At 41.3% G+C, this 16,183-nt stretch overlaps 1 protein-coding gene across 1 annotated transcript in view; it reads left to right on the top strand.

Moving 5' to 3' along the window:
* Positions 1–16,183, top strand: part of LOC140918003 (ectonucleotide pyrophosphatase/phosphodiesterase family member 7-like) — a 47,813-nt gene that overhangs the window by 22,430 nt on the left and 9,200 nt on the right. The window contains exons 3-4 of the mRNA XM_073361529.1: positions 785–930; positions 14,605–15,231. Of these exons, the coding sequence (XP_073217630.1) occupies positions 785–930; positions 14,605–15,231 (773 nt within the window). The remainder of the gene's footprint in view (positions 1–784; positions 931–14,604; positions 15,232–16,183) is intronic.

The following is a 16,183-nucleotide window of genomic DNA, read 5'->3' on the forward strand; positions in this document are numbered from 1 at the left end:
TTCTTGAGGACACATGGAGCATCATAGTAGGGCCAGCAAAATAATGAAAAAGCATGACAAATCCAGCACTATTACTTGAGATACAGAATTTTACCAGCTATTGAGCTGATCAAATAATGTAAAACAGTTATTCATGAAATCGTTTATTTGATGAAGAATTAATATGTGAAAAAAGGACCAGATTTTACTCACTCTTTCTTCCTTACCCAGCTCATCAGATCTAGGCAGGTTAACACGGATACATCAAACCACCAAACATCTAGATCCCCCTCTGACATCCCATTCACCAACCCCTTCAGTGAGAATGAAAAGGGCTGCAGATGGGCTTTTAACAAAACTGTGGTAAAAATAAAATTAGTAAAACAATAGAATTATTAAAATACAGTGCGATAGTCTTGCCTTAACTAGCTATAATTCTTTAGGCCACATCCTGCTTTATTTACATCAATGGGCAGTTCTTCCACAAAATTCAATACAATGAAGATTTGACCCTTTGGAAATTCAAGCCATTCATTGCTAGCTTCATCTTTGTGATTTTTGTGATTTTTTGCAATAGTGGTAAACCATTCTGTTCCAGGGAGGTCTACCCATGCCCTCTCTTTTCCTTATACTTCTTCCCAGTTAGCTGGAACAGTTGAAGCCATTTATCTGGAAAGAGCTTGTTCAATGACTGCAGTGTGTTTCCACGATTTGCAACATCACACCTATGTGACATCCTTATTTATTTCCTTTTCAGAGATATTCTCCATGTTTATCTCTTCTCTCATCCTCTTTTGCATGCCAGGTCGCTGGATTGAAGATCATGGAGTGATTCACAATCTGATGTTTAACCCAGAGACCCTGAGGAAGTATTCTCATAAGGCAACCCAAAACAAGACAGAGTGGTGGGACAATGGGGTATTGCCATTATGGATCACAGCTCAGAACCAGGTACCATAGAAAGTCTTGACGCTATGTAATGATACCTGCGCTTAGGTTTGCATTTTAGTAACTTCATCCCTTTGCTTGAATGGAACATGTACAGTACTACATCAAGCAACACTGAAGCTATGTTTGCTAAGCAGTGGCTAGATCAGTGACTTATTTCACACATCACGGCTAAGTATTGGTGGCATATCCAAAGAAATCTATATGGCCAGCGAAGTCATTGGGAGTTCTTCCATTGACTTCAGAGGGGTTTGAATCAGGCTCAACATCCTCATAGGATACAAAACCAAAAGGACAAAGGAACATTACAATGTACATGTAGCCTTTGCCCTTGCAAAAGCCGTATTTGCATATGCAAACAGGATAACAGCCTGCTTATCTATTGGTGTATGGAATTACCAGCTAATAGGTACCTGTGTTTGCAACAGTGAGTTTGTACAGCATAGTGCACCACATGCATTTTGACAGGCACTTGTTTTGTGCTAGGCTTTAATAATATGGCCCTAAAGATCTTTATCTTACACTGGGGGTGCATATTATAGGATTTTGGGCTGTAGTTCCTCTGGTGTTTGCAATTTGTGTCTGATTCCTAGGGTTTGATTGCCAATTACACTTGCGTATTTGTTCCTCTCCACCCCCATCACTCATAATCTGAGCTTTTTTTTGTGCCCTCCCTTTCCTCTGAGTTTATAAGTGATTGTTCAGCAAGCTCATGTAATGAAGAACACGACAGACATCTGAATTGATGACTCACTCATCTGGCAGACAAATGTTAAATTGATGCATCCAGTTCTTAACTCCACACTTACCCTATAGCAGACTGCAAGCATTCTTCCACAAACCAAAACACTCTGGCTTACAGTTACAGCCACCTGATTGCTGCAGGCCAACTCACTCAACATTAGAACTCCATTCATCAAAATTTTACTTGCATGGGCCGCCTGGAACATGGTCTTGGACAGAATTCACCATCAAGAAATCCATTGCACTCCTTGGTCCATTATGGCAAGTTTTGTGGAGATTGATGAATTAACCTTTAGTAAAGCTAAAATGTTTTCTTTCTATCAAGGTGATTTTGCCAACATTCTTTCACAATGCAGGATATTTGGTATGCTTTCGGTGGAGGTAATCAGAGCAATGGTTGAATCACCTAACGGCCTTTTGTGAAAGAGTCCCATTGGGGCACCAATTCACCAATGCCACAAAATCCCTCAGCATAGCCTAACCAAAAATGAGAGGTTTGGGGACTCCTGAACCAAGAAATTTATTCAGAAAAGGGATTAATCTTTTCAATAAATATACCAGGATTTAATGTGGCTAAACAGATTTCTGTTAAGTCCAGGCTTCTTGTCCTCACCTTCAAGGTCCTTTTCAACTCTAACACTGTTCACTCTTCTCTCTCCTCATTGCAGAGAGACTATGTGACGGCTTACAGTTAAAGCACATGCTTAAGTACTTTGGTGAATCAAGGCCTAAGAAGTATTCTTGATAGAAATGGTTGAGAATTAAGGCAAGTAGATTGCGCTGATATTCAGTATTGGGGATCAGCAGGAATGCCAGTGACCTGGCATCCGTTGAGCCAAGAGATTGCCTCTCTCTATTTCTGATCATGAAGTAAGAATCACACTGGGTCACTCGGTCAGTCACAGAGCTGAAACTTTCTATGACCAGCTGTTAGATGTTGTCACTGTAGGGACTTCACTTTGGAGCCTGCTCCTTCCAGCATTCCTAGTGAGTTTCAATACACCGTGCATTGATTTGGCTGGTCTTTGTAAACTGTTCTTGTTGGTGTCAGGTTTAGTGGGAGCCTTGGGAAAGGGGGACCCAGTAAAATTTCTAAACAAATTAATGTCAAGCTCTGTTCATCCACTCTTTATGAATGGTGCTGGATTGAAAGCAGGAGAGAATTAAATGGCTTAGAACCTTCCTTACTGAGAGAACACCTGTCAACCTCCCTGTCAGAGAGCCTAGCTGCCCTGTACCACCCACTTCTGGCCACATGTAGCATGATCAGTGATCTCTGCCTCAGTTTTCTGCTCCCCCGCCCCTTTGTGGGTCTCCTCAGCTCTCTAAGACACTGGTCTGTGCTGGAGATTTGGCTTAGCTCTCCGGTCAAGTCACATACAAAACATAATCCCCTCCAGCAAGAGTCCAACTAAGAAGTCACAACAAACAAAAAGCTTCTACTGCCCTTCAGGAGCTACTCTGGGCCCTGTTCCTAGCCACTCTTGAGAGTCTTTCTGGCTTTAGGATAGTGCACCAAGCACCCAAGCTCATTCCCTTGGAGTTCTGTCCTCAGCCCCTGCTGGGTTCTGTTCCTGGTGTCCTCCCTTGTTCTGGACACAGGACAAATTGCAAACAGGGCTCAGGGCTTTCACAGGAGCCTACCCACTCCCTGAAGCTCCTCTCCAAACTGCTCTCACTCAGCCCTTTTATGAAGCCCAGGTGTACATTAAGCTATCACCTGACCCCCTTAGCCCTTCCCCTTTGGGCTAGGAAGCAGCTAATTGATTATGGCACAGATGTGGATCCCCCCACCCCCACCCAGTGCTCTTAAAGAGGCCAGTCACTCTGTGACACTCTCCCATACCATACTGTTTAGCTTGAAGATCTACCTGGAGCCCTATTGGTCCTCTGTGGAATTCACTCCTCCTGCCTTGGGCTGAAATAGTCCGGATTGAATGGTTTTACGATTTAAGATGAAGTCCATCAGTTTTCCCCAAGAATTTGAGAAGTGGGGAGGATTGCAAGGATGATTAATTGTTGGAAGAAGAAGATGGTTTAAGTTTCAATTCGCCTGGCTTGGTGGTTGGGGTTTACAGAGGAGAGGATGGCCGAGGTTTAGTGTCAATGAAGTTTTGACATTGGTAGTTTAAAGTTTCATAGAGTTTAAGGGCCAAAAGAGATCAGATCATCTAGTCAGGTCTCCTGTATGTCACGGGTCATTAAGTTTCACCCACATACCCCTACAGGAAGACTTGAGTTAGATCAAAGCATTTCAGAACTAAGACGACTAATCAGGGATGCAACAAATAAGACTAAGGGGCCACCAGCACTCCAGGGCCCTCCAATGGCAGGGAATTATCAAGAGCTGCTAGAATGTGTGGACTGCACTTCTCAGTGTGTGTAAATGTAAATAAATACATACAAGTCTGCAGCATATATGTAAATTTGTTCTTCCAAGGTGACAGAGCCCGCCTCTCCTCCCAATCTGGTGGGATCCCCATTGGAGGTGGGAGGATGCAAAAGCAGAGGTGAAGTACAAACAACCTTTGGCCACTACCAGTCTTGGCTGACTTTAGACTTTTAACCTTGAGGCAAAAGATTTAATATGCCATTACTGATCCCCTTAGTCACCTAGCTCCCTGCTGAAGTCTGGTCTAATCAATGTCAGCAATGAACAAAATTTTCTAGTGATTAGAATCTGAGATTGGCAGTCAGTATTTCTGTGCTGCATTCTCTCCTCTCCACTGACACACTGGCTGACCTTGGGCAAATTTTGAATTGGGAGGAATGGGGGTGGGCAGGGAGGGTTTGAGCATCCAATAACGTGCTAGGTGGCATACAATAACGTGATGAGAGATGGTCTCTGCCCAGAGACTGTACACAAGCTGAATGCAATAAGGCACAAGAGAGCAACACACACATACAGAGGTCATTTGCACATCCTGTGCCTCAGTTTCCCAATTTGTAAATGGCATATGGTTAAGACTCATCTGTTCACAGGGATCTTTGGAATCTTATTTCATTAGTGTCCACAGAACAATTTGAGGTTCCCAGATCAAAGTCCCTCATCCCTATTTTAGCCTAAGTTAGTGCCTAGATGAATACAACGAACTTTTACAGGCCACTGTTGTTTTAAAATATTAAACCATCTGTGCATGTCTGGACTGTTGGTAATTAAATTAAATGTTGACAAATGTCAACTCATCGATATTAGGTTTTAGAGTAATAAACAAGATTTAAAAAATTAATAAAATCGATCCACTGTTAACAGACTTTAAAAGGGAAATTTGAGTAAAGATTTATTTCCCTGGAGGTATGTTGAAAAGGCTGAGGGGGGTGGGGGGAAAATCAATGGAATGGTAGAATGAGGATCTAGAGCATTGAACCATAATATTGAAGGAGGATGACTCTCTAGAATGCCCTTATATGGCCTTGCTTGAATGACATTACCTCTGATATTTCTGTTCTGATCATTCTGTTTCCCATGGGAAATGTAGCTTTTTTTTTTTCCTCTTTAAACAAAGAAATTCACCCTTACACAGCAAGAGAGCTGATGCTAATTTGATACTAACGTGGAACAGTAATAAAGCCCAAACTGGTGTTCAAGGTTCAATTCAATGGATTTTGTACTGAAAACAGAGTGCAAAGGAAAGTGCAAAAGGAGCACAGAGTCCCAAACTCCTTATACTGGGGAAACAGACTACAAAAAGTCATCACGCTGTAAGCGCAAGCATTTTCAAGATTAATAAGCATAACAGTAATAGCTGTGATCATTGTAATAAACAAATGCAGCTGGAACAGAAAATAATGGTCCCAATAAAACCAACAATATTGTAAATTGATTGCTGCTAATAAAGTTGATTATGTTAATAAAATGGGGGAAAGAACAGTAAATACCCACTTGTTTGAACAGGATATTTTCATAGTGTTTTATTAAACTGTTAGTTGGAATTAGGGATGTGAGGAATTCCCCTAAAAGCATTTGGCCACATCATCATTTCAGCCTCTTAGGCTGCAGAGACTCGCATTCAAAACATTCACACAAGAAGTATATGAAGCCAGTTAGTCACATGATTATCATCCACTCTAAGGCAAGTTGGGAGGTAGTGAGATCTAGGACAGTGGTTCTCAACCAGTGGCTCAAGACCCCCACAGGTGTCACAAAAAGCAACCAGGTGGGTCATGAGGTGTTGAAATTGCATTACCATAAAAAGCAAAGAAAAATCTCACTCCCCTACTCCCTACATCTTTCTATCCTTCAAAGTCAGCTATTCTATGTCAGCTTCTAAAAACAAAAACACACAAATGAATTAGCATTGCAACATTGTTCAGTCGTACTTTTATTATAAATGTGAAGGGGGGAAGATTGTGAAAATCTTTGATTTTGGATAAAAGGATGGACAAGCTGAGAAACACTGGCATGCTGGACAGAGAAGTAAATGGGAGTCAGGACACCTGAGTTCTATCCCCATCTCTGCTGTGACCAGGGGCAAGTTACTTCCTCTCTCTGTGCTTCTATTTCCCCTCCCACCCTTTTCTCCTGTCATATCTTTTTAGACTGTGAGCTCTTTAGGCAGAGACTGTCTCTTTGTGTGGGTATACAGTGCCCAGCACAGTGGGGTCACCCATCTCAGGGCCTTTAAACATGATTATAGAACAACAACTTCCAAATTCTTGAAGCCAGTATAAGCAACTTGAAGAAGAGCTGTGTGCATGACTGATTTTTTGGTTCCTGGCTGATCTGAAAAGACAAATAATTGGGAGGAAATTTGTTTTGGGCTGACCTAAAACAAGGATTTTTCAAATTTTGAGACAAATCAAAAAGTTGGGATGGGGGAAGATCATTTAAGGTCAAGTGAAATATTTTGTTTCATTTTTGTTTGTGTTTTTTTAAAATAACATTTAAGTAAGTTTTGAAACAAATTTATTTTGAATTTTTAAAAAAAGTTTTCATTCTGTCAATGTCAAAACAAAACATTCTGATTGGTTTAAAATTTGGGTGGGGAGGAGAGTGAAATAAATTCACTGAATTTGTCACAAATTCGCAGAACATTATGGCCAACCCAAATCTGCATTTTTCAGTGAAAAGAAGTTTCAGCCAAAGTATTTTACCCATTGCTTCCTCAGTTGATTTTTCTGGTCCTAAACAGGACATACAGCCTCCTGGAATCTGGTTTTGGAGCTGGTACTGTATTGATCATACTTTCTGCTATTATTTCTGTAATATTCTTTCATTAACGATATTACGAACTAGGATGTGTCTTCTGCCTTCTCTGGTGTTTCCCGTCGTAACATTAACTTTGAAGTTATTTTTGACCTTTCGATAATCCTAAATGATGTAGAAAAGAATGTCACCAGAAACAATTTTTTTCAGATTTATGAGCCTCAGGCGAATAATCTATAATTAAAGTCAATGGAGAAAAAAAGTAAGTGCTAGTTTGAAAGTCATTTAATTAAATCAAAATACTATAAATTATTTACAGGGGTAGATTTCCCCCCCTAACTTCTGTGTAGGAGAAGGAAAGAGAATCTACAAAAGCCCTGAGAGATAAATGACTCCTCATTGCGGCCTCTTTCATACCACCTACCCTCAAAATCTCAATGTTTTGACAACAGAAACTCAGTCACTGGGCATGTTGAGTAACCTGTTCAAGGTCACAGTGACAGAGCCCAGGAATCCTGATTGCCAGCTCCTGCTCTAACTGCAAAACAGTCTTCTATGCTTGGGAACAGTAACTAAACCTGGCTCTCCATCCTCATAGTGGAGAATCCCAGGTGACCCCTTTTTATTAACATTTTATTCCTCAGTCCATACTCCCTCTTTCTCTGTCTCTGACATGGTTCAATGAAACTGGTGTCAAGGGGGCTGATTTTGGAGGCTAGTTAAGCTAGTCTGGTGGGAGCTTAGTGGTAGTTCTGTGTACTGTCATATGCTGCCAGACAGGCACAGATTCAGTTCTCAAAGCCTGTGACTAACAGAGAAAGTGCCTGTATGTTGTTTTTAGGAATATCGTGTTTAACTTGGTTTTTCCCCTATTCAAATTTGCATTGTTGCCTGGCCAAATGCATAGAATTCAATCAAAGGAGGCTGTAAAGGGGAGTTGTTAAGGAATCCAGGAAAGGTAAAACAATGGCAGCCTCTCAGGTACCTGCTTCAAAAGAGTTTAAAATGCCTGGGCCATCAATTGGGGACGGGGGGGGAGAACCATCCAAAATAGGAGGTTTTTCTTTTACCAGCCTCGGGCTGAAATCAAAAGAACCTGAGGGGTTAAAAGGGTGCCCTTGGCTGAAGGGAAAGGGGAAGGTGGTCAGCTCAGCTGGAAGCCTAGAAGGACACAGAGTCAGCATGCAAGAGAGGTTAACTTGAGAGCCAGGCTCTGCAGCAAGCAAGCTGTAACTCAGTGCCCAGAGAGAACAGGGGACACCCAGATTAAGTCATGCCTACATAGGGGAATGCAAAGCATAGGTAAGACAGTATGCAGATAGGTCTTTGTTAGCTTTAAATCTACTTCACCAAGCTCTTTATGTTGAGGCAGCCAGGAGCTCTTCCTCACTGCCCTGGTCCCTACTGGCAATGAGCTGTCCATGGTGCTGCAGTTCCTTTTGGCCAGCCAGGAGCACCATTGCACTCCTCTGACTCCAGCAAGGAGCTGCCTGTCTCCAGCTCTACATCTCCTTTTTATATGGCCCTCCTGGGTCCTGATTGGCTGCTCCCTGTAGCCTCTCTGGTTGGCTAGCCCTTTGCAGCCTCTCTAGGCCACTTGGAGGACTTAGCTGCACTGTTCCTTTTCTGGGATGGGTGTGGCAGGACCATGAGGCCTCCTGCAGGAGGCCTATGGGCCTACTCACAGATCCAAACTCAGGTACATCCATAGAACTGCAGCTACTCCACAGGAGTGTAAATGAGAAAAATTTGATCTGCGATCATTTTCTTTCAGTTGTGCCACTACCAGTCCTGTCTCCAGATTGCTATAAGCCCTCTGCCTTTCTCCCCACTGCTAAAAAGACTAAGTGGGGATAAGGTTATAAAGCAATGATCCCACAGAAAACCAATACCCTATTATAGCAGTTCTGTAAGGTTCTGTACATCACAAAATTTTACATTTCCTCATGGGCTTAATAGACATTTTCTAGTTCATATGGTCTCTGATACTAGAAGTCTCTTTAAAATAACAGATAAGATCCAAAGGCTGAAAAGCTTAGATCAGCAAATTTCAAAATGGGACTAAAATGTACATTTTTCCACAATGAAGGTAATTGGAGCAGTTTACCAAGGGATACAGTGGATTATCCATCATTTGAAGTCTTCTCGTATGATCTTTTTCTCAAAGATATTCTCTAACTTAACCACAAATGGATGGACTCAGTTCAGGAATCACTGGGTAAAATTCTATTGCCTGTGTAGGTGCAGGAGATCAGACTAACTGATCACGGTCTTCTGACCATAAAATCCTTTCCCCTGACTTCAATGCACTTTGGATCAGGCCTGAAAAGATCAAACCCACTTACCAGATGAGTGGCAGGCCATTGGCAAACATTCAGAGACCTGTTCCTCCTCTTCCAATAGCAGAAAGAATGTTCTGTCATAGCTCAACAATTTAGACATTCTGTTCCTCCTGCCCAGTGAGAATTAACTTCATAGGTGGCTTATGATGTGCTAGTCTGATCCAAAATAGCCTACAGGTAAGCCAGAGATATGGATTAAGGCAGTAATGCAATGGCCCACAGGTGTTGAGCTGTAAAGACAATAGCTTAGCCAAACTGAGCCTTGGTCTACATGACAAACTTATGGTGCTATAACTACATTGCTTATGGGTGTGGAAAATCCACACCCCCTGAACAACACAGTTATACTAACTTAACTCCTGGTGTATACAGCGCTTTGTCAATGGGATGGCTTCTCCCATCGACATAGTTGGAGCCCCTCGGAGAGGTAGAGTACTTACGCCAACAGGAGAAGCTCTCCCGTTGGCATCGGTAACATCTTCAGTATGCACTACAGTGACACAGTAAGTGTAGACAAGCCCTAACTAAGGCATAGGCCCCCAAAAGCCTTAGCATATTCAGCTAACCAGGAGTAACCCTAGATCTTAAGGTATCATTGGTTAGCTGCTTATGCAAAGGCTTTTGGGGGCTTATACCTTCATTAGTGTGGTTAAGATATTGTCTTTACAGGCTCGATACATGTAAGCCTTTGTATTACTACCTTAATCCATACCTATGACTTATGTACCTGTACCTATAGGCTACACCTCAAAAATGAGGAATTAACACTGCATTTAATAGAAAAACACTTTAAAACAGACATGTTTCTTTCTTTAAAAACTTAATTTCAGCAGCTTTCCAGGATGTTAATTATATCAGAATATCGCATTATGAACATGCTCAATGGAATAAGTACAAGGTCTTGTGTGACTTCTCTCCAGTATAATCTGAGAGTTTGTACAAGACTGTGAATCAGAGAGTGGCAGAAACAAAAGCCTATTTCACATTTTGGGTCAGGGTTCTTTAAAATCAACTAGGGAATTACCAGGCCAATGGTGACCTCCAAGCAAGTAATAAAATCTGCAAGGATAAATAAAATTGCAAGGATCAAAGGTCTTTATTTACATAACAATGAAAATGTACTTCATGTGCCATGTGTAAAAATGAAATCTGAGCCCTCTGGCAGTGCAATTTTGATAAAATTCTTATTTAATATGTGCTGCTTGCTTTTTGTTCCCTCTTCAGTTGATATTTTCTGCATAATTAAAGCCATATTTTCCACCTCTTCTCATCCCCTGATTTTTGGGGCTTAGAAATATCGTGGCTAATCTCAATTGTCATAACGAACCAGTGAGCCTGATTTTCTAGTGTGTAGCTCCATTTTACGTTACTATATCACTAGTGATTTCAAGAAGTTACACAGGTAACAACTGGAGTAACTACATGGAGAATATGGGGGCAGTACGTTTCTGGCCCTTTTACTTACAAAGAAGAGTACCTTGGGATGGTAAACTAATTGCAAGGGATACAAATTTTTGACTATGACTTTTCCAGAAGCCATAGTTCCTTACAACTCTCTTCCCTAACTGTGGTCCATGACAGACTTTTCAGTGTGTGAAACATATGACCCCAAGGTCTCTTGAATTCTGCTTGAGCCTCAAACCAATTCAAAAAAGAAGCCAGGGATGCTGCAAGCTGCTTCCAGCCAGTTACCTGCAGCTGAGCAGGCTTCCCTGCTGAGCAGCCATTGTGACCCCTGGCTATGTGGTAAACTGCATGGAATTAGAAGGAAGGAGCACAAGTTGCAGAAGAAGAGTTTGGAAGAGGTACAAGGAAGTCAGTCTGTGTGCACATGGCTAGAATGGAAGCTGCAGTTGCAGCAGCTCTTTAAATAGTTCTGTTAATAAAGAGCCAGTTTAGTTTTACAAGTGTAGAGTCTTTTGTGTTATTATCCAGCATGCAGTACATGAAACAGGCTAAAAGGAGGAGTAGCTCACTAGCTTGTGAGGCAGCATGGGCCAGTGGACTTAGACTAATTGAAAGGCAAGAGACTCACTTGCATTTTAATCCTAGTTCTTGGTCATGATCTTGACATTTAATGTCTCTGCCTGGTGTGTAAATTTGAGATAATACCATGTATTGATCAACTGCTCATGTGATTAATTAGTTACGCTCTGTAAAGCATTTTTAAAGTGCTGAAACTCACTATAATGCACACAGAACCCATCAGTGAGTAGGACCCTAATAGCTCTGAGGCCTCCAGCTTATTTGGACAATAGCCCAATGGATAATAAATGAAATGCTGACAATGTGCTGATCCCAGCACAAGAGGTTGGCCCCCACTTCTCTTCCAGCAACAGGCAGGTGGTGACCTGAAGGTTTCCCTACCCCCACCCCACCACTTCCCATGTGCCACGCGTCTGCCTCTCCACCTTCCAATCCCTCCTTAACACCCCCTTCTTTCACTTAGCCCTTCATTGCAGATCGCTGTTGACTCTGCTCCTGATCTTACCTCATTGAAGTCAATGTGACTCTTGCCACTGAAATCAGTGGCATGAGTGGGTGTCACGGTTCCTTCCCCACTCTGAACTCTAGGGTACAGATGTGGGGACTTGCATGAAAACCTCCTAAGCTTACTTTTACCAGCTTAGGTTAAAACTTCCCCAAGGTACAAACTATTTTACCCTCTGCCCTTGGACTTCCACTGCCACCACCAAACTTTATCTGGGTTCCTGAGAAAACATTGTTTGGAAACGTCTTTCCACCCCAAAATCCTCCCAACCCTTGCACCCCATTTCCTGGGGAAGGTTTGGTAAAAAGCCTCACCAATTTGCATAGGTGACCACAGACCCAAACCCTTGGATCTGAGAACAATGAAAAAGCATTCAGTTTTCTTACAAGAAGACTTTTAATAGAAGTAAAAAAGAATCACCTCTGTAAAATCAGGATGGTAAATACCTTACCGGGTAATTAGATTCAAAACATAGAGAATCCCTCTAGGCAAAACCTTAAGTTACAAAAAAGACACACAGACAGGAATATTCATTCTATTCAGCACAGCTATTTTCTCAGCCGTTTAAAGAAATCATAATCTAACGCATCTCTAGCTAGATTACTTACTAAATTCTAAGACTCCATTCCTGTTCTGTCCCCAGCAAAAGCATCACACAGACAGACACAGACCCTTTGTTTTTCTCCCTCCTCCCAGCTTTTGAAAGTATCTTGTCTCCTCATTGGTCATTTTGGTCAGGGGCCAGCGAGGTTACCTTTAGCTTCTTAACCCTTTACAGGTGAAAGGATTTTTCCTCTGGCCAGGGGGATTTTAAAGGTGATTACCCTTCCCTTTGTATTTATGACAGTGGGAGTTTAAAGTCAGGGAGTTTTAGAGCAGGACTCACCCTTTACATTTGTATAATGCATCTCCTCAGATTAAATTGCTTCCCCCTTCAGGTGAGGGGCCATGTTTACTGGAGATAAGTAAACACTATGTACAGAAAGCACCTTCACCTCTCAGAACCCATCCCTGCTCACATGCCTTACCTTATAATCATTTAAATTTATCTCACACTGTAATTTAAACATAAAAAAGAAATCCAATGACATGAGCTAATCAGACAGTGGCCAAATATACCACACAATCCCTTTGCTTGTTTATACTTCCCTTCCTCCTTCTTTTGTCTGTATTCTGCCCATTTATATTGTAAGCTCCTTGAGTGGGGGGAAACATGTCTTAGATGTCTATAAAGCAGAATGCCCTCTAACAGCATCAATACAAATAATCCATGGTGCCATATAATAAACTTGAAAAGATTTGGAAAAATTGGTATGGTCACAAAAATTCAAAATTTTGTGGAGCAGAGTCACAGAAATGAACAGTCGGAATGAGTTGATCTTATCAATTTCTAACTAAATGCCTGCGGAAGGTGTTCAGAGTCCATTGGAAAGAGTTTCTTGCCACAGAAATTCTAAGTAGAACAAACCTACCTAAAGCACCCAATATGGTAAGATGATTATAGTGGCCATATTTAAGATAGACTTTAAGAATGCCACCAACATGACTTCCATAGCAAGTGATAATATGGACACCATTTGGAAAAAGAAAAAAGTAAGTAACCTAGAGAAATATTATGCAGAATAGAGAGAGAAGTCAAATTCATCAACATGACACTCAAGCCTGAACAGACCAGCACAAGCCCCAAATAAGTGGCAAAAAACATGGACACGCTATGCCTTAAGGCTGTGGAAGGAGAAAGGAAGAATATATACTATGGTTTCAGACAGGCCACCAACCAAAGTTCATATTCACAGTGTTGTGTCTCTCATGTTATCCTGGGCTTTCCTTAAAGCCTCATCTTCTGGAATCATGTTATTTCATGATGATCTCTGTTTTCATTAAAGATTCAATTTCTAGCCCTCAAAGTGGCAGAGGAAAGCTGGAAAACATGAATACCAATTGCTTCAGAACCACAAGACAAATGAAAAGAACCCAACATTACTAATGATTTTTATTAGTCCCATGATTTTGGGAGGCCTGACTCATGAATGCTGAATATTTGGGGTTGACCTTCCTGGATCCAGTTGCGTGACGCAGGCTTATTATAGAAGGGCAAACAGGTAATCCTGGATTAAATCTCTCTGAACTTGGCATAAACGCCAAGATGGATCTGGATTCAGATCCAAAGTCAGCAGTTTAGGCCTTTTCCTAATTATAATTCTCAACTCCCAGTCTCACTCTGCCTGTGTCGATGTTCCTGCACAACCCAATCCAAATTCTCACTCTCCCTTCTTGTTTTGTTCTTCAGTATTTCTAATTTCCTTGAATTGCATACACTAATATTCTACCATCCAGATGTGCACAGAATTCATTAAAGATGTATTTCATACCATAACATTTTTTCAGTCAATATGGCTCCAGCTGTACAGCCTGAAATCTTCCTCATTGCAGCATGACCTTCTTTCACAATGCACAGCCAACATGCTTCAATCCTTTTTTGGATGGGGTAACTCTGGATAAAGGGAGTGAGAGAGTAGGTAGTTGGTTTTCCATGTAACTACCTTTTCATAGGGAGTCTACCACCAACATGCCAATGGTATCTGTAGCAGTGATATTTTGGGGAGGATCTGGGGAGACAACTAGAGAGGAAGTAGGGCTGAGAGTGGATATATACATCCAATCTATCATCCCTTAAGAACTAAGATGAGACTGCGAGTTTATTTCACATATGCCATCAAATTATGTTAAATGTTATTTTTAAGATATATGCTTTGTATTCATCCTAAGAGCTATGTTCATCAGCCTTCTCTTGAAATTTTATATGCTGATCATACACTACACTTAGCTCTCATGTTTTGAGATCTGTTTAATACATAGGTGTGGTACGCAGCTGTCAAAAGTAATTGACGTTATAGATTTTGCCCTGTTATTAATATAGTACAAATATCACCTTCCATTATTCAATTTTTCAGGGGAAAAAAACAGCCTCATTCCATTATCCTGGCGGTGGTGCCACTTACAAGGGGCAGGCGGTCGACAGAACTCTAGTAGAGTCATTTGATCATCCTGACAGCAATGAGACAGAGTGGAGAGAAAATATTGACATGGTTATGAGCTGGTTTACCAAAGAGAACTTTGATTTTGTCACACTCTACTATGGAGAACCCGATCAAGTGGGGCACAGAAAGGGCCCTGAAACAGAAGACAGGAAGATGATAATTCGACAGGTTGATAGGACCATTGGCTACCTTGTAGAAGCTATTGAGAAACATAGCCTGAAGGATAAGCTGAATGTCATCATTACATCTGATCACGGTATGACCACAATAAAGAAGAAACCTGAAGTAGAGGAGATCTTACTGTCCAAATATATCAAATTCAGCAACTTGACCAAGTTTGACATACTGGACTATGGAGGCTTTGGGATGATAACCCCAAAACCAGGGAAAGAAGAGGAACTATATCAGGCACTTAAGAATGCTCATCCTCATCTAAAGGTGTATAAAAAAGAAGAGTTTCCTGAACACTTCCACTACGCGAAAAATGAACGTGTTTTACCAATCCTGGTTTATGGTGACCCTGGTTATAGTGTTAATGGGGTAAGTTCATTACTGAATCTAATACAACAATCAGGTTTCTTGGCAGCCATAGAGTAACCTTTAGAAGATTCCACAGACAAGTCACTTTACAGTATTTTTCCACAAGTTGTAATCAGTGTTGGTTTTGCTCCATAATAAATTAAGCAATTTCCAGTGCCAGTTGATAAAACATGTATTTTTACCACATCCTGAATAAGGACATATTAGCCTATGGTACTGATTGTAGCTTTTTGGGGCAGGGACTTCTTTTTTGTTAACACAGTGCTTAGTGCAATTGGCTGCTGGTCCATGACTGGGATCCTAAAAGCAACTACTATAGAAATAAATATGTACATGTTATTTTACCCTGTTAATTGCAGGAAAATAGCAATTACACCAACAGAACATTTTCATTGCTACCAAGGGAGGAGATAGATTTTCCGTCTCTTGATGTCTTCCAGTCAATCAAGACTGGGTGCCTTTGTGGAAGACATGTGGGAGTAAAAACCCAAGTAATTGGGCTCAATACAGGAGTCACTGAGTTAAATACCCTGGTCTGTGTTGTACAGAGGTCAGACTAGATGATCAAATGGTCCCTTGAAATCTATGAAACTATGGAGCCCATATTAAAAAAAATAGACTTACAACCTTTCCGAGCGTGCCACCTGAGCTTTGCCATGAAGCCATAGGAGCCCCACACATTTTACTTCATGAATCTTTGAGTTTTATCAGACTTTGAGGACTCTGGTTTGGAATTTGGAACAATTCACTTGCCTTAAAACCTCTGACCAATGGAACCTTATGGACAATCAAAACATTAAGCCATTTGGGGGATTTAAAGTGCCTGGTCTTTCAAGGTGCTCGCTTAGAGAAACAGGGTGAAAAGGGAGTCTGAAGGGTTTAAAAAAAAAACCCACACAATTCCAAGATCCCACCATTGATTTCAGTGGGCTTCAGATCAGGCCATAAATGA

The sequence above is a fragment of the Lepidochelys kempii genome, chromosome 10 (assembly GCF_965140265.1).
Source record: "Lepidochelys kempii isolate rLepKem1 chromosome 10, rLepKem1.hap2, whole genome shotgun sequence".
NCBI classification, from domain to species: Eukaryota; Metazoa; Chordata; order Testudines; family Cheloniidae; genus Lepidochelys; species Lepidochelys kempii.